At 44.1% G+C, this 21,349-nt stretch overlaps 2 protein-coding genes across 5 annotated transcripts in view; one reads left to right on the forward strand and one right to left on the reverse strand.

Moving 5' to 3' along the window:
- Nucleotides 1-8,745, forward strand: part of slc5a10 (solute carrier family 5 member 10) — a 216,363-nt gene extending 207,618 nt beyond the window's left edge. Inside the window, exons 12-15 of one of the 2 annotated variants that reach the window (XM_073060232.1) lie at nt 753-921; nt 3,108-3,323; nt 3,606-3,711; nt 6,056-8,745. In XM_073060232.1, coding sequence (XP_072916333.1) covers nt 753-921; nt 3,108-3,323; nt 3,606-3,711; nt 6,056-6,249 — 685 coding nt within the window. In that variant the 3' untranslated portion in view covers nt 6,250-8,745. The remainder of the gene's footprint in view (nt 1-752; nt 922-3,107; nt 3,324-3,605; nt 3,712-6,055) is intronic. The other variant, XM_073060233.1, reaches the window with a different exon arrangement.
- A 5,588-nt stretch (nt 8,746-14,333) lies between these two features.
- The window catches only part of LOC140735326 (GRB2-related adapter protein-like), a 272,392-nt gene continuing 265,376 nt past the window's right edge, over nt 14,334-21,349 (reverse strand). For all 3 annotated transcript variants that reach the window (XM_073060240.1, XM_073060241.1, XM_073060239.1), the window contains 2 exons: nt 16,040-16,208; nt 14,334-15,009 (listed from right to left, as the gene is read on the reverse strand). In XM_073060240.1, coding sequence (XP_072916341.1) covers nt 14,824-15,009; nt 16,040-16,208 — 355 coding nt within the window. In that variant the 3' untranslated portion in view covers nt 14,334-14,823. The remainder of the gene's footprint in view (nt 15,010-16,039; nt 16,209-21,349) is intronic.

Below are 21,349 nucleotides of genomic sequence, written 5' to 3' on the forward strand. Positions count from 1 at the left end.
GCCTCCAGGCTTCTGTACCTCCTTCCTGATGTTAACAATGAGAAGAGGGCACGTCCTGGGTGGTGGAGGTCCTTAATGATGGACACTGCCTTTCTGAGGCACTGCTTCTTGAAGATGTCTTGGATACTATGAAGGCTAGTGCCCATGCTGGAGCTGACTAATTTTACCACACTCTGCAGTTTACTTCAATCCTGTGCAGTAGGCTCCGCCCACCATATCAGACGGTGATGCAGCCAGTCAGAATATTCTCCACAGTACATCTGTAGAAGTTTACTTGTGTTTTAGGTGATAAACCAAATCTGCTCAAACTCCTAATGAAATATAGCAGCTGTCTTGCCTTCTTTATAGCTGCATCGATATGTTGCGCCCGGGTTAGGTCCTCAGAGATGTTGAAATTGCTCACACTCTACAATTCTGATCCTTCTATGAGGATTGGTTTGTTTTCCCTCATCTTACCCATTATGAGTTATGAGCACTATAATTCAGTTTTATATCACTTTTGCAAATATCTTGTTGCTTGATGGTGCGTTATATGAACATACAAATTCCAGCCAGAGAGCAGCCAAATTGAACCCAGGTTACAGGTGCTGTAAGAGTATTACAATAACCTTTACTCTGCTGTACCAACCTAGAGACACAGTGGTAAGGTAAACTTAAACTCGCCTCTATCTTAAAGAAAACTGATTTCAATGTTGAATCTGCCCTGAACTCTTTAGGTAAGTTCTCACCTCTGCTTTGTTCCTTCCCTCTAGGATTGTGACTGTGATATTGATTGTGATCAGCCTGATCTGGATCCCCATACTACAGAGTGCCAATAGTGGCCAGCTCTTTGTCTACATTCAATCAGTCACCAGCTACTTGGCTCCTCCAGTCACTGCTGTCTTTCTGCTTGCCGTATTTTGGAAAAGAACAAACGAGCCCGTAAGTAATTTGAGCCTAATGACACCAGTTGTCAACACACTCAGATCTAAAATTCTCACCCTGTCTGCCCTGCCTTCCTCCTTTATCAAGGTGCTCTCTAGAAGCAAGTTCCTTGGCATATAAGTGATGATTTTTTAAAAAAAACTGCAAGTGCCAGAATTACAAAATAAAACAGAAAATGGTGGAAAATCTCAGCAGGTCAGGCAGCTTCTGTGGAGAGAACACTTAATGTTTCAGATCGAAGAATTTAAAATGAAGCTTACTTTCTCTCTTCCCAGTTCTGATGAAGATTCCTCAACCTAAGACATTAACTGCCTCTCTTTCCACAGATGCTGCCTGACATGCTGAAAATTTCCAGCAGTTTATGTTCTTTTATTCCTCTATCGCCTCATTACCCACCCCAACACTAAATGATTCCACAACCTATGAACTCACTTCCATTGACTCTACAGCTCATATTCTCAGTTTTATTTATTTATTTATTGATTAGTTATTATTATTTTTTGTATTTGCACAGTTTGCCTTCTTTTGCACATTGGTTGTTTGTTAGTTTTTGTGTGTAGTTTTTCATCGATTCAGTTGTATATAGAGAAGCAACCCCTTCAGCCCATCTAGTCTGTGCTGAACCATTTTGAGCTGCCTACTCCCATCAACCCACACTGGGACCAAATTTCTCTTAAACATTAAAATCGAGCTCGCATGCACCACTTGAACTGGCGGCTCATTCCACGTTCTCACAACTTTCTGAGTGAAGAATTTTTTCCTCAAGTTCCCCTTAAACTTTTCACCTTTCACCCTTAACCCATGACCTCTAGTTGTTCCACCAAATATATCTTTGCTCTACTGTGAATGCCTGCAAGAAAATGAATATCAGGGTAGTATATGATAGTATACTTTGATAATAAATTTACTTTAAACTTTGATCTTTGAAATACTTTAGCCGTGTACTCTAATGGTTCCTTATGCCTGTGAAGTACCTTTGGTGCGGGGCTGCTGATGTAAAGTGGTTAGCCTGATATGAATCCAATATCACTGCTTAGTCACCATGAAGTGGAAGCAAATATCCTTAGCAGCATCTTTTCTTTCTTTTATCCCCCTCAGCTCTTCATCTTGATAATCCAAGCACAGAGGGAGACAATTTAGACCTTTGTTGTCACTGTCAGTGAGTTGGTATCCCAGCCCAGATTGTGTAACCCAGGCTGGCACTCTACTACTGGGCTGTCAAAGTTCAAAGTATGTACATGTCAACATATACTACCCCGAGATGCATTTATTTACTGGCATTCCCAGTATGACATAGAAATAGAATAGAATCAATGAAAATAGCCAATTGTGCAAAAGAAGTGATGTTAGCCCAATCCTTGAGATTGTTTCAAAGAATAGCAGGGAAATTTAATCCTAGACAGAAAATCATTTAAAAAATGTTATCTGACCATTATCTCATTGGAGTTTCTGCAGCTGGATTACATATTTAGATCTTGGAGTATAATTCCTTCCTTGGACTGTGAGGGTAGAGTCACAATTGAGACCCAGCTAATACCTTTCCTTCTGGCTTGTGTCTGAATGATTGAATTGATTCATTTTCCAAGTATCATGTCAGTTGGGAAGACAGTTCATTACCCACCACAAAGTCCATTGCCCATCCATTGACTGGTTGCATCACGGTCTCACGCAGCAGCTTGAATGCTTAGAGTCTGCAGGGAGCAGTGGCCTCTGCTCAATACATCACTGTCACACCTTCCCCACCATGGGTCGTATCTCCATGAGGCACTGCCTCAAGAAGGCAACCCCCATCAACAAAGACCCCCACCATTCAGACCATGCCAATTTCTCACAGGCATGAGGTATAGAAGCCTGAAGTCCCACACCACCAGGTTCAGGAACAGTTAACCATTCCGTTCTTGAAACAACATGCACAACCCACGCACTACAGTTTAATACGACGATGGCCACGTTGATCACTTTGTACTAAACTGGACTCTTCTTTTTAATTTTGATTTTGTTAAGTGTGTCCTTTCTGGTAAAAATTGTGACTGATATGTTTTTATTGTGAATACTGCTCACTTGTGCCGGTGATGCTGCTGGTTTTTCAATGCACCTGCGCATTTACTGTGTGTACTCATGCATATGACCATCAACTTGACTTTTCCAACGTGACTCGATCAGTGCTGTTTGCTCGTTTGCAGGGTGCGTTCTGGGGACTGATGATTGGATTGGCAGTCGGACTGGTGAGGATGATAATGGAATTTGCGTACCCTCCGCCGCGGTGTGGGGTGTACGATCCAAGACCTTCCATCCTAAAGAGGGTTCATTACCTCCACTTTGCCATCATACTGTGTGCCCTGACCACTCTCATTGTCATGGCCACCAGCCTGCTGACAGAGCCTCCCAACGAAGCCCAGGTATGTTCCAGCTGCTGCTTTTCGATTGGCTTTTCACAAATGCACCTCCCTCTGAGGAAGGAGGTGGAATGGGAAATAGAGTGTTTTTATTCTCCCATTTCATCTATTAATCATATTTCTTCCCCATTATCTCACATCTCCACAGATGCCTCCTGACCTGCTGGGTGTTCCCAGTATTTTACGTCTTTTATTGGTGTTATGTTACATTACTTGTATTCATTTGAAAGCTGAATCTTTCCAGATCATAAATAAGTGCCGTGACTAAATATTTTTGATCCTCAGAAGACAAGCATTACTTGGTGGGCAATTTCACGAGAGAGAAGGCAGCCCGACATCTCCCTGGCAAAGACATCTCCTGAGAGACGGGCATGGGAAAGCAGAACAGAGGGTAGGATGATTTTAACCTTTCATTGTTTTACAGATTGAAGGAACTTATTCTGTGAGATATTTGCCCCCTCCTACCTTCGCGCTCCTTTCCTGACGATAACGTACTGGGTAGTGCCACCAATAGCGATGACCCTGGTTGTCCATGTTGCTCATGGAGCTGCAGCCTGTTCCCGAGCTCAAAGATCCTGCGCCAGAAGCATCAACATTTGAGCAGGTTGGCACAGTGGCACAGTCAGTAGATCTGCTGACTCACGGACCCGGGTTCAATCCTGACCTCGGGCGCTGTCCGTGCGCAGCTGGGCTCATTCTCCCTGCAGATTTCCGATCTCCTCCCGTACCCCAGGGATGTGCAGGTTGGTGGGTAAATTGGCCCCTGTAAGTGGCTGCTGGTGAGCAGGTGGGTGATAGAATTGGATGATAATTATTAATAATTTTGAACTAGAATCAGGGAGAGCTGAGAACAAGACAGGGTCAGTCCGGGAGCAAGCTCAAGGGGCCAAATGGCTTCTGTTTCTGTGCCTTATGCTTCACACACAGGAACCTAGGGCACTTTCCAGCCAATAGAGTACATTCCACAGCATAGAAATATAAGGTCATTTGAGCAATACCATTGGCAAAATGGCAAAGGAGTGTTTGACGGCTGTGGGCCTCTACTCACTGGGATTTAGAAGAATGAAGGGGAATCTCACTAAAACCTATCAAATATTGAAAGTCCTGGAGAGAGCAGATGTGGAGAGGATGTTTTCTATAGTGGGGGAGTCTAGGGCAAAAGGACTCTGCCTCAGAATACAAGGATGCCCCTTTAGAACAGAGGAGGAATTTCTTTAGCCAGAGGGTGGGTGAATCTATGGAATTCATTGCCACAGATGGCTGTGGAGGCCAAGGTATTGGGTATATTTAAAGCAAAGATTGATCAGGAAGAAGACAGGTGAATGAGAATGAGAGAGGTAATAAATCAACCATGAGCAGACTCGATCGGTCAAACGACCTAATTGTGTCCTTAAGCCTCATAGACTCATGGTCTTATAATAGGTAGGTCATCCAGCTGATGCTGTCGAAGGAAAATTATCAACCAAGGCATCACGTAGAACCCTCCCAGATGTCTTGTTTTGAGAATGTGCTGTGGAAATGAGACAGATAATTCGGACTCTGGTGTTATATGATGAACGGAAAGCCAGTTCCTCTTGGCAAATGGATTTAAATTCTTTGGATTTAGGGATTTTAAGAGACAGCATGGGAACAGGCCACCCCAGCCCAATGAATCCGCACCACCCACTTACACCCATGTGACTGAATTAGCCTACTAACCGTAACGTTGTTCGAGTCTGTGATGAAACTGGAGCACCCGGAGGAATCACACGTGGTCACGGGGAGAATGCAGAGGAAGCAGCAGAATTGAACCCAGATTGCTGTGCTTTAATAGCGATACACTACTTACTATGCCAATGTCCCCCTGCAACAGTAATACCAGATTTTATAATTCTCCAAGTTCCGGTAATTCCCTCCCCCTCCCCCTTCCCCTATCCCAGGTCCCTCTCTGCCTCTCTCCCCTCTCAACTTTCTGCTCCTTTATCTCTACAGTTCTTTCATGCTTATCCCCTCCCCCCTTCCTCTGATTGGTTTTCCACCTGGTGCCTCTAGGCCCTACCCCTCCCCTATATTACTGGGCTTCGGACCTCTCTTCCCCCCCATTCCTGATGAAGGGACTCGGCCTGAAAAGTTGGATACTCTTTTCTCACGGATGCTGTCTGACCTGCTGAGTTCTTCCAGCGTTGTGTACGTATTCTTTGATCCACAGCATCTGCAGTTGCATTTTTGTGTTTAGATTTTATAAGGAAAGGTGCAGGACACTACAAATGCTTATATTTTATAAATATTTTCGGTTCCGCTTCTGATGATTACTTTTCATCCCTGTTGAATATTCGTTACCGCCACGTGCGCATTGGCAATGACTCAGCCCAGGTGCGGAGAAATGGCCGACTCCCATGTAGAGAGGGAGAGAAATAAGAGGCTTTGCATAGGAATACCAACAGAGCAACACTGTGAGACAAATCATTCTCAAAACAAGTACCACGCGATCTGCGCTGATTGAGAGTTCAAATGAAATAGAACGTGGAAAACCCATGCCAGTCACAATTAACGTGACAAGACAAAACAGAAAGCCCAAAGGCTTAGCAATTTTAGTTAGGACAACGATTTGTGAACACAGATGCTGGAGAAACCTAGAAACCCAACGCTCTATGGCTCACTGCAGAGGCCTGCAGGCCTCCATGGCAGTTGCTGTTGTAATATTTACGTTTCCAATTTTATTTGCTAACAATGTTATCCTGCTGTTTGCATCTTAGGTACAGAAGAGACAATAGCGCAGAAATGGTCATGGACTAAGCTCTTCTGCAATACTAAGGCAAGCAGAGACAATGCGCCCATAGAGTACAACCACACGGATACCCATGAGAACCCATTTTGGTCAAGAGTCTGTTGTGTAAATGCAGTCATTCTGGTTTCTGTGAACATTTTTCTGTATGCATACTTCGCTTGAGCAAGCAATGTCACATCTAAAAGAAGTCTGAATGTGTTTCCTACATAGTCAGTGAAAGCTGTAGATCAAATTGGTTTCTACAGGGTTCTCCATTCTGAGATAGTTGTGTGAGAAATGTATTAGTTTCGGTTAGGTTCTGATTGCTGCCATTTTCTCCAGCCCTACAATATCCCCAAAATCTGTGTCCTCCTCTAATTCCGTCTTCTCCCACTCCTCTGCTCGAAGGGGAGAGAGGAACTTGATTGGGTTGTGGGAGGAGGAGAAAAGAAACATGGTCCCAGAGAGCTGACTGGACATCAGACTCCTTCCTAAACTTCTCTATCTTTACTCCTGGTGTAACAAGGTGCATTAAACCTGTCTCTTTAATCTGTTACTTGGTCGTGTCCCCATGCCTCTGATTTAAATTGTTTTTGATGATTCATTTTTGGTGTGTTCACAATGAAAGTTACCACACAAGTTGTTTTTCTATATACTGAACATGCTTTCGGTCTCAGAATTGCTTATTCCCACACACTACTCCTACTGAAGTGGAAAAGACTGACGGCATACAGTACTGTGCAAAAGCCTTAGGCACGTATATATAGCTAGGGTGTCTAAAGTTTCTGCAAAGTACTCTAGTAATTTTATGCATTGCCTTGTACCGCTGCCACAAAAAAAAACAAATTTCATGACATATGTGAGTGATGATAAACCTGATTCTGATATGGGTCTCTGTTGTGGACTGAGAGTGGGAGGGGGGCAGGGAGAGGGGAATCACGTTTGGAAAAAGGGGAAGGGAGAAGAGAGGGAGTGGGAAGCACCAGAGAGACTTTCTGTAAAGATCAATAAATCAATTGTTTGGAATCAAATGACTTTACCTGGTGACTCAGGGCTGGGGGTGTCTGCGCCTATGCCACCTCCTGCCCTGGCACTCCTTCTCTGCCACCTGCCCCACGCCCCTCCTGTGGCGCACCACCCTCACCATTCCCAACATCCTTTGCCCCTGCCAGATTTACAAGCTCGCTCTCTGCTCTACACTGACAAATACAGTACTGTTCGAAAGTCTTAGGCACGCTAGCTATACAGCACTGTGCAAAGGCCTTAGGCACATGTACAGTGCCTATAAAAAGTATTTACCCCCCCCCCCCCGGAAGTTTTCATGTTTTATTGTTTTACAACATTGAATTACAGAGGATTTAATTTGGCTTTTTTAACACTTTTCAACAGAAAAATACACTTTTGTATAAAAGTGAAAACAGATCTCTACAAAGTGATCTAAATTAATTGTAAATATAAAACACAAAATAATTGACTGCGTAAGCATTCAGCCCCTTCAAGTCAGTATTTAGTAGATGCGCCTTTTGGCAGCCATTACAGCCTTGAGTCTGTGTGGATTGGTCTCCATCAGCTTTGCACATCTGGACACTGCAATTTTTCCCTATTCTATAGAAAACTGATCAAGTTCTGTCGATTGCATGGGGATTGTGAGTGAACAGCCCTTTTTCCAAGTCCAGCCACAAATTCTCAATTGGATTGAAGTCAGGACTCTGACTTGGCCACTCCAGGACACTAACTTCGTTGTTTTTAAGCCATTCCGGTGTAGCTTTTGCTTTATGCTTGGGGTCATTGTCTTGCTGGAAAATAAATATTCCTCCAAGTCGCAGTTCTCTTGCAGACTGCATCAGGTTTTCCTGCAGGATTTCCCTGTATTTTGCTGCAGTCATTTTACCCTCTACCTTCACAAGCCTTCCAGGGCCTGCTGCAGTGAAGCATCCCCACAGCGTGATGCAAGCACCACCATGGTTCATGGTAGGATGGTGTGTTTTTGATGATGAGCGGTGTTTGGTTTACACCAATCAGCATTTAGTCTGATGGCCAAATAGCTCAATTTTTAGTTTCCTCAAACCATAAAACTTACTTCCAGCTGACTTTAGTCTCCCACATGGCTCCTGGCAAACTCTGGCTGAGATTTCATGTGAGTTTTTTTCAACAATGGCCTTCTCTTTGACACTTTCCCATAAAGCTGTGTCTGGTGAAGCACCCGGGCAATGGTTGTATGTGCAGTCTCTCCCATCTCGTCCACTGAAGCTTGTAACTCCTCCAGAGTTGTCATAGGTCTCTTGGTGGCCTCCCTCACTAGTCTCCTTCTTGAACAGTCATTCAGTTTTTGAGGACGGCCTGCTCTAGGCAGATTTACAGCTGTGCCATATTATTCCCCTTTCTTGATGATTGACTTAACTGTATTCCAAGGGATATTCAGTGACTTGGGAATTTTCTTGTATCCAAGAAGAACTCAAGGGGGGGTTGTGGGAAAGGTGGCAGAGGAGAACCAGGGTGGGGGGTTGTCATGGGTGCAGGCACACTGAGCACTGAGAGACCAGGAAAACTCAGTTGATTTGAAACAATTAGTTTATTGATCATTATAGAACGTTTCTCTGGTGGTTTGCACTCCCTTTCCTTTTCCCAACCATGGTTTCCCTCTCCCTGTCCCTTTCCCACTCTCAGTCCACAATAGAAACCCATATCAGAATTAAGTTACTCAACACTCAGATGTGTCATGACTTTTTTTGATGCAGCAGTTAAGTGCAGTGCGTAAAATTACTACAGCACTGTGCAAAATTCTTAGGCATCCCAGCTATACATATGTGCCCAAGGCTCTTGTAACTCAGAAAAAGTTGAACAGCAAATGAGACCGCATCTGTGGTGAAAGGATGGATTCCAGCTCATTTCCGATTTCCTGTTTTTGTAGCTTTGTTCTTACTGTTGTAGTTTGACACTGGCGATGATTAAAATCAGCTTTTGATCAAGAAATCAAGGTCTATGGTGATGTTAATGTCAATATTAACAGTTTGATTAGCTGTCAAATCTTTAACTGCTGAACAGGGTGATTTGCATATACTTATGCAGTAGGCCAGTCGTTGGTTGGCACTGGACCACTTTACAGGTATGAGACAGGCTGATACAGCACACTCTGACTGACTGAAATGTTGACAAAGGCAGATAAAGAAATTTTTTCCAGCCCTGATTTGATACAAACATAAATTCCCAGCATACCTTGACACGCCACTTTCCCTTGTTCCTCTCCTTACTTTCCCTTTCCTACTCGTCTGCCATTCTTCCCTCTTCCCCGTGCTTCTTTCTACAATCTCCCCTCTCCCATCATCCCTACTGCTTGTCTTCTATTATCACCATCATATCTACATTGTATTATATCTTTCATCTACTCATCAATGCCTTCCACCTAAGCATATCCCCTCTCCACCTAAGACTGGCGACCTCTGCCCCACGATGTATTCCAGATTTAATCACATCGGCAGTGGCCATCAACTCTTTACTCTTCCCCCTTCCCTCTCTGTGGGACTCTACATTTGGGGCGGCACGGTAGTGTAACATCAGTGTAATGCTATTACAGCTCTTGATACTTGGGTTCAGTTCCCACCGCTGTCTGTAAGGAGTCTTCAGGTCTAAGTCCAAGTCAAGTTTATAGTCAGTAAACTATATACACGTATACTGCCAAATGAGATGACATTTCTCCGGACCAGAGTATAAAGAACGGTAGTACACATTACACAGATATAACACACAATAGCTCAGGAAAGTAAGAATAAGATCTACAAATGAATTATGCATAGATAAAGTAAAGTGCAAAAAGAAATTGCAGGGTACAGTACAAATTATCCGGTGACACTTTGAATGTGATGACGCAGGGAGTTCAAAAGCCTAATGGTCTGAGAGAAGCTGTTTCCCATTCCGGTTGTTCTTGTTTTTATGCATCAGAGTCTCTTGCCTGATGGTAGAAAGTCAAAGAGGATGCTGGACAGATGGGTGGGATTCTTGATAATAGTAAGGACCCTGTGTGCGCAGCGCTCCTGATGAATGTCCCCGATGGATGTTAGAGAGACCCATATGATCCTCTCAGCTGTTCTCATTCTCCCTTTGAAGGGAGTTCTGGTCCGATGCTCTGCTGCTCCCATACCAGATGGGATGCAGCTTGTCAGGATGCTCTCAGTGGTGCTCCCGTAAAGTCCCGTTAAGATGGGGAGTTGGGCTGCAACCTCACTTGCCTCCATCTCCTCAGAAAGTGGAGGTGCTTCTGCCCCTTCTTCTTGAGGGAGATGATATTGAAGGACCAGGTGAGGTCATCGGTGATGTGAACTTGTGAACTCCGAGGAACTTAGTGCACTTAACTCTCTCTGTAAAGGAGCCGTGTATGCGCAGAGGGGATGGTTCATTTGTACCTTCCTAAAGTCAACAGTCATTTTCTTGACCTTCTCCAGGTTCAGACTTCGGTTGTTGTTCTCACACCAGTCACTCCACTTCCTCACTGTACTCAGATTCGGTTGTGAAGGCGAATGCAATGTTGGCGTTCATTTCTAGGGGAATAGAATATAAGAGCAGGGATGTGATGATGAGGCTCTATAAGGCACTCATGAGACCACACTTGGAGTACTGTGTGCAGTTTTGGGCTCCTTATTTTAGAAAGGATATACTGACATTGGAGAGGGTTCAGAGAAGATTCATGAGAATGATTCCAGGAATGAAAGGGTTACTGTATGAGGAACATCTGGCAGCTCTTGGACTATATTCCCTGGAGTTCAGGAGAACAAGGGGGGATCTCGTAGAAACATTCCAAATGTTAAAAGGCTTGAACAAATTAGATATGGCAAAGTTATTTCCCATGGTAGGGGAGTGTAGGACAAGAGAGCATGACTTCAGGATTGAAGGACGTCCATTCAGAACAGAGTTGTGGAGAAATTACTTTAGTCAGAGGCTGGTCAATCTGTGGAATTTGTTGCCACAAGCGGCCGTGGAGGCCAAGTCATTGGGTGTATTTAAGGCAGAGATGGGTAGGTTCTTGATTAGCCAAGGCATCAAAGGGTATGGGGCTAAAGAAAGAGAGTGGGGATGACTGGAAGAATTGGATCAGCCCATGATTGAGTAGTGGATCAGACTTGATGGGCCAAATGGCCTACTTCTGCTCCTATATCTTATGGTCATCATGTTTGCTGATGAGGCCAACAACTGCTGTGTCATCCACACACTTCACGACGCCGTTTGAGCTGAATCGTGCGACACAGTCACAGTCAGCAGTGTGAACAGCAGCAAGCTGAGCACACAGCTCTGAGGAGCACCAGTGCTCGGTGTAATGGGACGAGAGATGATGTTGCTGCCCACTCGGACGGACTGTGGCCTTTCTGTAGAGAAGCCCAGGATCCAGTTACAGACGGAGGCATTAAGACCAAGCGAGGACAGTTTCCTCACCAGTTTCACTGGGGTATGATGGTGTTAAATGCCAAACTATAAACAGCAACCGATTTTCTAAGTGGGACAGGGCAAAGTGGAAGGAAAAGGGTATGGCAACATCAGTGGATTGATTCAAGCAATAAGCGAATGGAAAGGATCCAGTGCCGCCAGGGAAAGGCTTTAACGCGCTCCATAACTAACTGCTCAAAGCACTTCATGATGGATATTAATGCCATTACGAAGTCTGTCTATAAGGAGTCACTTTAAAATCAATTCCAAAAGAAACAGAAAGCCAATGCAGAGCAGTTAGGATGATAAGTAAATAATATTCAGAACAAGAGTTAAGGGTACTTGAAAGACGAGGACTGGTATACTCTATCCCTGTTTTCCGCCCCGGAGCACGGGTGGGTGGGTGAGGGCAGTGACGCGGAAAATGGATTTTCAGGTTCTGTATTACCTCACTGGCTGATGCACTATTGCTCATCTGATCAGCTCATTCCTGACTAACAGAATGATGTAAAGATGTCCCCTAACAATAGTTAAAAGCTGCACAGATTTATTTCCAAATGGTGTGCTTTGCTGGAAGTTAATCTTCTGATCTGGTGGCTTTAGATTTTTAGACACCTGACACCCTCCAGACTCTGCATTCAGTCTGAAGGCACTGCTGTCTCAACGTCTGGGCTGACTTGTGATTGGCATCATTCCTGTCCACTCCTAAAGGGAAAGGACAGGATAGTTATAGTCACAGTACCAAAACAGTCCTATTGACCCACATCTGGACTACAGCAATCCATGCCCCTCCCATCCACGTCTCTTAAATGTTGAAATCAAACCCAGAGCCACCACTTCCGCTGGCAGCTCGTTCCGCACTCTCACCACCCTCTGAGTGAAGAAGTTCCCCCTTATGTTACTCTTAAGCATTGCACCTTTCACTCTTAAGCCATGACTTTTAGTTCCAGTCTCATTCAACCTCAGTGGAAACAAGCCTGCTTGCATTAACTCTGTCTATACCCCTTATAATATTGTATACCTCTATCAAATATCCCCTCATTCTCCCATGCTCCAGGGAATAGTCATAATCTATTGAATCTTTCCAATAACTCAGGACCTCACGTCTTGGCAACGTCCTTGCCAATTTTCTCTGTATGCTTATGAATATCTTTCCTGTAGTTAGGCAACCAGAATTACACACAACATCAACCTGACTTGGAAATGCATTGTCATTACTCCTTCCTAACTGTGTTATGGATGCGGCCCCACCATGGGCATTGCACATTGCAGTGGTTCAAGAAGACAGCTCACGAACACCTTCTCAAGGTTAACTACGAATGGGAAATTGAATCATAAACACAAGGCATTCTGCAGATGCAAGAAATGCAGAGCAACACACACAGAATGCTGGAGAAACTCAGCAGGTCAGGCAGCATCTAGGGAGAAAAATAAGTAGTCAATATTCCAGGCCGTGACCTTTCAACCCCATTCTCTTACCTTCTACCCATTACCTTTAATGCCCTTACTAATCAAGAACCTGTCAACTTCCGATTTAAATATACCCACTGACTTTGGCCTCCACAGCTGTCTGAGGCAATAGACATAGGAGCAGAATTAGGCCATTCAACCCAGCAACATGGCTTAAGTAATGCACTGCTAGATTCTTGAACTCTGTTCCTTCTACAACCACATCTGTGTAAGATAATGGTGATCAGTAATCTCAGTTAGATACTTCCCATTGAAAGCTACCAAAAGACATAGGAGGAGAATTAGGCCATTTGGCCCATCGAGTCTGCTGCATCATTCCATCATGAGTGACTTATTATCCTTCTCAACCCCAAAATCTTGCGTTTTCCCCATAACCTCTGACTTCCTTACTAATCAAGAAACTATCAACCTCCAGTTAAATGCGCCCAATGGCTTGGCCTCCTCAACCTTCTGTGGTAATGAATTCCACCGATTCACCACCCTCCAGCTAGAGAAATTCCACCCTCATGGACTAGCTGAGAGTAAGCATTCGGCACAGATTGGAAGGGCTGAGATGGGCTGTTTCCGTGCTGTAATTGTTATGTGGTTATATCTCCATTCTAAAGGAGTGTCCTATTCTTAGGCCATGCTCTCTGGTCCTACACACCCACTACAGGGAACATCCAGTCCACATCCACTCTAATCTAGGCCTTTCAATATTTTAAAGCTTCTAATGAAACCTCCACCCCTTCACTCTTCTAAATTCCAGTGAGTACAGACCCAGTGCTACTAAATTTTCCTCAAATGTTAACCCTTTCATTTCTGGGATCATTCTCATGTACCTCCCCTGGATCCTCTGCAATGCCAGCACACCCTTTCTTAAGTCATGTGCCCAAAACCATTTATAATACTCCAAGTGCAGCCTAATCAACCCCTCACAAAGCCTCAGCATTACATTTTATTATTTGATTGTTTTATATTTTTAATATATTTACTGTACCTTCTTAGCTTGGGTTATCAGGGCACACAAGCAACCTTAAGCTGCTTAATCCCTTTCAGGCACAAGGATTTACGAGATAAGATAATTTATTTCTGTTAATTTAGTGATACAGCGCAGAACAGGCCCTTCTGGCCCAATGAGCCACGTCACCCACCTATGTGATGCTAGTCTAATCACGGGACAATTTACAATGACCAGTTAACCTACTAACTGGTACGTCTTTGGACTGTGGGAGGAAACCAGAGCACCTGGAGGAAACCTACATGGTCACGAGGAGAACATATAAACTGCTTACAGACGCTGCCGGAATTGAACTCCAACCTTTGACGCCCCGAGGTGTGCTACTGTATGTACCATTGATACCAACGTATCCCATACAAGAAAAAGGAAGAGACAAATAAAATTTACATACTATACATTTTATTTATGAAGATGATCTTTTTTTGAACTTTTCTGTTTGACAACATCCTCAAATGTTACATATGCAGCAGAGGTTTGCCATTGACACATGAACTGAAATGCTGCAACAACTGGGGGTTGTTACGTCGTTGGACCTCTGGATAACTTCTCAGGATTTAATTTATATTCCACATCAAAATGAGGCTGCAGGGATCCAAGTGCAAAGCAAATAAAGTCATGCACAAAACTCTACACAGAAGGAAAGGACATAGTCTGTCTGACTACCTGTAATTTTTGTGCTTAAGTCAATGAGGAAGAAATTTGCATTTATAATGTCCTTCATAATCTCAGGATATCCCAAAGCGCATTACAGCCAATGAAATACGTTTGAAGTGTAGTCACTGATGCAGGGACCAGGCCTGACATAAAACAGAAGCGGTAAGATGTAAGGCTTCTTCTTGATGTTCTTGATCAGATCCGGTTGCAGCTGGGAGTCACTGCATCATTGGCTGGACGTAGTTCCGTGGGAAGTAGCCAACGCGGCCGTGGCACCTTCCTTTCCACCAGTTGGCATCCATGGTGTCCAGCACTTCGATGACGTCGCCCCGGTAGAAGTTCAGCTCCGTATCATCTTGTGGAGAAAAGTCAAAGCAAGCCTGCACGAAAATGGGTTTATCCACCTGCCGCACAAGAATTTAGAACATCCTGAGCAAAATAGTGCACAGATCAGTCATCAAACTAACCAACACAAGGCAATCCTTCATAAATATCAAATAGTACTTTAGAACATGAATATCTTGTTTTGCTTCACCCATTCATTCATCCATCCAGTCATCCATCCGTCCATTTATTCATCTATCCATCCATCCATTTAGTCATACATTCATAGGATGTAGATATCACAGGCAATGTCAGCATTCACAGTATTGTTCATCCCTCTTTGTCCCTGAACACTTAACAATCATCAGGTCATACGGCATTAAACAGACATTTAGGACCATTTGGACCATGCTGACCAAGATGCCCATCTAAGCTAGTCTCATTTGCTTGCATTTACCCTATACCGCTCTATTTTCTTTCTTATCCAGCTACCTGTCCAAGCATTTTTTACATCTCCAAAAGATTTTTTAAAAAGTTTTATTTGTCACATGTACATTTGAACCATACAGTGAAAAGCATTGTTTGCATCACTGCCCAACTCATTACAAGATGTGCTGGGGACAGCCCGGAAGGGCTGCCATGCTCTGGCACCAACATAACATGCCATAACTTACTAACCCTAATCTGTACACCTCTGGAATGAGGGAGGAAACAAGAGCTCCCAGAGGAAACTCACATGCTTGCGGGGAAAACATATAAACTCCTTACACACTGTGGCAGGAATTGAATCTTGACCTTACAGCTGGCGCTGTGAAGTGTTGCGCTGACTACTAGGCATTTGTGCCACCCACACGTTATTAGTAGGCCTGCCTCAAGCTCTTCGTCTGGTAGTACCTACCATGCTATGTACCACCCTCTGGAATGGAAAACATTCCCCTCAGCTTCCTATCTCAGCATTCTCACCTTAAACCTATGCCCCCTAGATCTTGATATCCTAACCTTGGGGAGAAAGGCTGAGGGCATTCACTCTATCACTGTCCCTCATTCACAGGCCACACACACACACATGAACACATACAATTTCTTTTACGACCTCTAAAATCATTTTACCTCTTCGTCAGGCTTTGTATCTCTCAGGAAAATCTGTTGTTTCTTTGCAATTGTAGTCGTCCTATAGAAGTCCACGAGCTCATTCAGGGAGTGGAACTTCTCTTCCCACAAGTAATATTTGCCCTCGTTATCACGAAGAACCTTAAAGTGCTGCACGTGTTTGCCGTAACTGTGGAGAAATCAACAAGATGGTGAGTTTCACATTTTCAGTCCCTTGTGCTCTTGATTCCAAGAGGTTTCTGATCATATCCCTGAACATTCTCAGCAAGATGCATCTCTCATTTGGAGGAAAGAATTCTAAAAATGTAGCACACATTTACTTCACATAGTGCTAAATGATCACCCCGTTAGAACACAATATGGTACTTGATTTCCTCTCCCCCCCACATCATTCCCATTTCCCTTTCTTACATTATCTCCTTATCTGTCCATCACCTTCCCCTGGTCCGCCACCCCCTTCCCTTTCGTCAATGGTCTTCCATCCTCTCCTATCAGATTCCCCCTTCTCCAGCCCTTTATCTCTTTCCCAATCTACTTCACAGCTCTCTAATTCACCCCTCCCCTCTCCCGGGTTCACCTATCACTTAGTACTTCTTCCTTCCCCCCACCCCCCCACCTTCTTCCTTTCCAGCCCAATACATCAACTGTTTACTCTTTTCCATAGACGCTGCCTGACCCGCTGAGTTCCTCCAGCATTTTGTGTGTGCTGCTCTGGATCTCCAGCATCTGCATAAATCTTCTTGTTTGTGACAATACTTGATACTTGAGGGTATCTTTGTGCCCACATTTTTTTTGCTTATTTTTGTAATTAAAAAAAAAATCTTTTCTGTTTTAATTTTTTGTGCTACATTGGATCTGGAGTAGCAAGTACACTTGTGTACAGGAAATGGCATGAAATAACATTGAGCAACACACACAAGATGCTGGAGGAATGCAGCAGGCCAGGCAGTACCTATGGAAAAGAGTACAATTGACGTTTCGGGCTGAGACCCTTCATTGGGTTTGGAAAGGCAGAGGAGAAGTCAGGGTAAGAAGGTGGGGAGGGGAGGAAGAAGTACAAGGTGGCAGGTGATAAGTCAAAACCAGGAGGGGGTGAAGTAAAGAGCTAGGAAGTCAATTAGTGGAAGAAATAAAGGGCTGGAGAAAGGGGAATCTGATAGAAGAGGGTAAAAGACCATGGACGAAAGGGAAGGGAGAGGACTACCAGGGGAAGGTGATGGACAGATAAGGAAATAAGGTGACAAAGGGAAATGGGAATGATGTGTGGGGGGGGTAGGAAATCAAGTACTATATTGTATTCTAATGGGGTGATCATTTAGCATTATGTGAAGTAAACGTGTGTTACATTTTTAGAATTCTCTCCTCCAAATGAGTGAGGGAAACGAGAATGGGGAATGGTGAAGGGGGGGGGGGGGACGGCTGCAATTATTGGAAGTACAAGAGATCAATGCCCATGCCATCAAGTTGGAGGCTACCCAGATGGAATATAAACAATCTTGAATCTACATTGAGGCTTTATAAAGCACTGGTGAGGCCTCTGTAACTCAAAACTACCTGCCCCTCCGCCTATCCTCATATCATCCACAAACATTGCCACAAAGCCATCAATTCTGTCATCCAAGTCAGGAAGAGGGTTATAGTCTCAGCTAGCTCCAACACAGGCACAACCCTCCCCACCAGGAAATCTTCAAGAGTTGGTGCCTCAAGAAGGCAGCCTCCATCATTAAGGATCCTCACCTTCTGGAACATGTCCTCTTCTCATTACTACCATCAGGGAGGAGGAATAGGAGCCTGAAGACCCACACGAATTGATTCAGGATTTGCTTCTCCCTCTCCACAGTTCTGAATGGACCATAAACTCCTTAACACTACCTCACTATACTTATGTTCTTTTGCACAATTGATTTATTTTCTAAATTATAGTAATGTTTAGGCCTGCATTGTACTGCTGCTGCAAAACCACACATTTCATGATATATACGTCAGTGATAATAAACTTAATTCCAATTCTGGTCATCGTAACACCTTGATAACCACTATTTCTGAGCAACACAGACATAATGCTGGAAGAATTCAACAGGCCAGGCAGTATCAATGGAAAAGAGTAAGGAGTCGACATTTTAGGCCAAGACCCTTCATCAGGACAGGTCAGGGCTTTTCTGTCCATGATTTATCTTCAAAGGGCTGATGATTGGTTGGCTTTAGCCAGCAGCTAATCTTATATTTCCTTTTGATATTCAGCCCATCAAATCAGCAGCTTCTGAGTTCCCATCAACCTCACTCCACTCATTATTTCTCTGTATTCCACTCCCTTTTACTTGCCTGTCAGCATTTAACATCTACCTACCCTATGCAGTTCAGACACCATGCACACCGGCATAGCCGGCCAGTGACGTAGCAGCATCAGCACTGGACTTCGAGACCAGTGGCTCCAGGTTCGAATCCAGCCTGCTCCTTGCATGTTGAATGTTGAGCTAGTAACTCAGTCTCGTTAAAAAAAATAGACCAATGCTGAGGAAACAGTTGCAGCAGTGTGTAATATCTACAAGATGCACTGCAACAACACACCAAAGTTCCTAAGGCAGCACCTTCCAGACCCACGACCACTACCATCTAGAAGGACGAGAACAGCTGATACCTGGGAACACCACCACTTGGAAATCCCCTCCATGTCACTCATCATCCTGACTTGGAAACATATTGCCGTTCCTTCATTGTCGCTGGGTCAAAATCATGGAATCCCCTCCCTAACAGCACCGTGGGTGTACCTACACCTCAGGGACTGCAGTGGTTCAAGAAGGCAGCTGATCACCACCTTCTCAAGGACAACTAGGGATGGGCAATACATGCTGGCAATGCCCACATCCCATAAATGAATACATTTTTAAAAAGGCAATAAATGCCACCTGATGCACCGCAGGGTGTGAATAGGAATAATGCAAACCAGCATGGTTTTGGACATGGGGGGAAACTGGAGCATCCAGGGTAAATTGCATACAGTCAGAGGGAAACATTACCAGAGGCAGGGTCACTGCAGCAGTGTGGTAGACCCTTAACTAGCTGCTCTGTGATGTGACCTATTGATCTCATAGTTTACACAGCCTACATTTCATTCACTGTCAGCAGAAATCATTAGAAGTGACGGATCCTACACTTTACAGTACAATGTGCAAAGTGATAGTGTTGTGATATCACTGAATCACATGCAGACAACGCCTGCTGCAGTTTTCAATAGAGCAACCTCTGTGGAAAATAACTTAGTGATAATCACTCTTCAGAATTTTACCCTGCTCAACAATTGAGAGCTGGGTGAGGCAAGCCTGGTCTGGCCACCAGCTCGCATGTACAAAAGTGTGGGGCCACTTTCAGCACAGGAGTTAGAGTCATAGAGTTCTATAGCATGAAAATAGGCCCTTCGGTCTATTTCGTCCACACCGATCAAAGTGCCTGTCAAAACTAGTCTTATCTAATGATTAAAGGCCTTGATAGAGTGGACGTGGAGAGGATGTTTCCTATGGTGGGAGAGTCCAAGACCAGAGGATGCAGCCTCAGAATAGAGGGGCATCCTTTTAAAACAAAGATGAGGAGGAATTTCTTCAGCCAAAGGGTGGTGAATCTGTGGAATTCTTTGCCACAGGCAGCTGTGGAAGCCAAGTCTGTAAGTATATTTAAGGCAGAGGTTGATTGTTGATTGGTCAGGGCATGAAGGGATACAAGGAGAAGGCAAGAGATTGGGGCTGAGTGGAAAATTGGATCATCCATGATGAAATGGTGAAGCCGACTCGAAGGCCCAAACGGCCTAATTCTGCTTTTATATCTAATGGTTTTATCTGCCTGTATTTGGCCCATAACTCTCTAAACCTATCCTACCCATGTACTCCCTAAATTTCTATTGAGCATTGTAATTGTTGGGTGGCGGTGTGGGGATATGTCTCTTCCAAAGGAGGTCTAACCTTCTTTCCTCTGCTAACCTGCAGGTCACCCTTAGGCAAGGCGTAGAACCTGCTTAGCCCCCTGATCAAAGTCACATGAAGTGGTGGATGGTCATATGAGCAGCTGGTGCATATCACAAGCCCTAATAATGTGACCATTGATGCCAGGCAGACAATCTTTGAAGAGTATTGACAATGGCTGGGGTCAACTGCCTTGTAAAGACACTGCCCATAATGCCACAGCACATAATGATTGAACAATTGTAACCTTACTCACCTCTACCAATTCTGTTGTCAGCTTATTCCATATATCTACCACCCTCTGCATGAAAAACTTGCCCTTGAGTCCTCTTTTTTCACTTCTCACATTAAACCTGTTTCCTCTAGTTTTAGTCTGCCCTATCCTGTGAAAAATACTGTGACTATCCACCTTAGCTACATCCCTCATGATTTTATAAACCTCTATTGAGTCATGTTTTAGCCTCCTTCGCTCCAGTGAAAAGCATCCCAGCTTATTCAGTCTCTCCTTATAACAAGCCAAAAAAACTCCACTTGGCCCATCAAGCCTGCTCTGTCATTCCATTATGGCTGATTTATCATACCCTCACGTCTACTCACCTTAACCTTTGACATCCTGCCTTCTCCCCAATAACCTTTGACATCCTTACTCATCAAGAACCTATCAACCTTTGATTTCAATATACCCAATATCTTGTGACCCCCCTTCCTGTTGCTCTGTTACCATATTTCCTTATGATTTGGTAGGAGCCCCTTTCAGTTTGTGATATCTCCCATTTCTTCACTAATTTCCCTTCTAATTTATTCTCTTCATGTCCCCATCAATTACACAGAACATAGAAAATTGCAGCACAGTACAAACCCTTCAGCCCATGATGCATTAATCTTTTAACCTACTCTAAGATTAATCTAACTCTTCTCTCCCACATCATCCACGTGCCTGTCTAAGTTTTTTAAATGTCCCTAATGTATCTGCCTTTACCATGAGCCCCAGCAGTACATTCCATGCACCCACCACTATCTCTGACATTCCCTCTATGCTTTCCTCCAATGACCATAAAATTATGACCCTGTTCTTAGCCATTTCCACCCTGGCGAAAAAGTCTCTGGATGTCCACTTGATCTATGCCCCTAATAATCTTATACACCACTACCAAGTCACCTCTTATCCTCCTTTGCTGCAAACTGAAAAGCCCTAGGCTCACTCATTTTCATAAGACATGGTCTCCAATCCAGGCAGCATCCTGGTAAACCTCCTCTGCACTCTTTCTAAAGTTTCCACATCCTCCTTGTCATGAGGCTACCAGAACTGAACACAATATTCCAAAAGTGGTCTAAGTGTGGCCATTATCTCGTACTC

The sequence above is a fragment of the Hemitrygon akajei genome, chromosome 11, assembly GCF_048418815.1.
Source record: "Hemitrygon akajei chromosome 11, sHemAka1.3, whole genome shotgun sequence".
NCBI lineage: Eukaryota > Metazoa > Chordata > Chondrichthyes > Myliobatiformes > Dasyatidae > Hemitrygon > Hemitrygon akajei.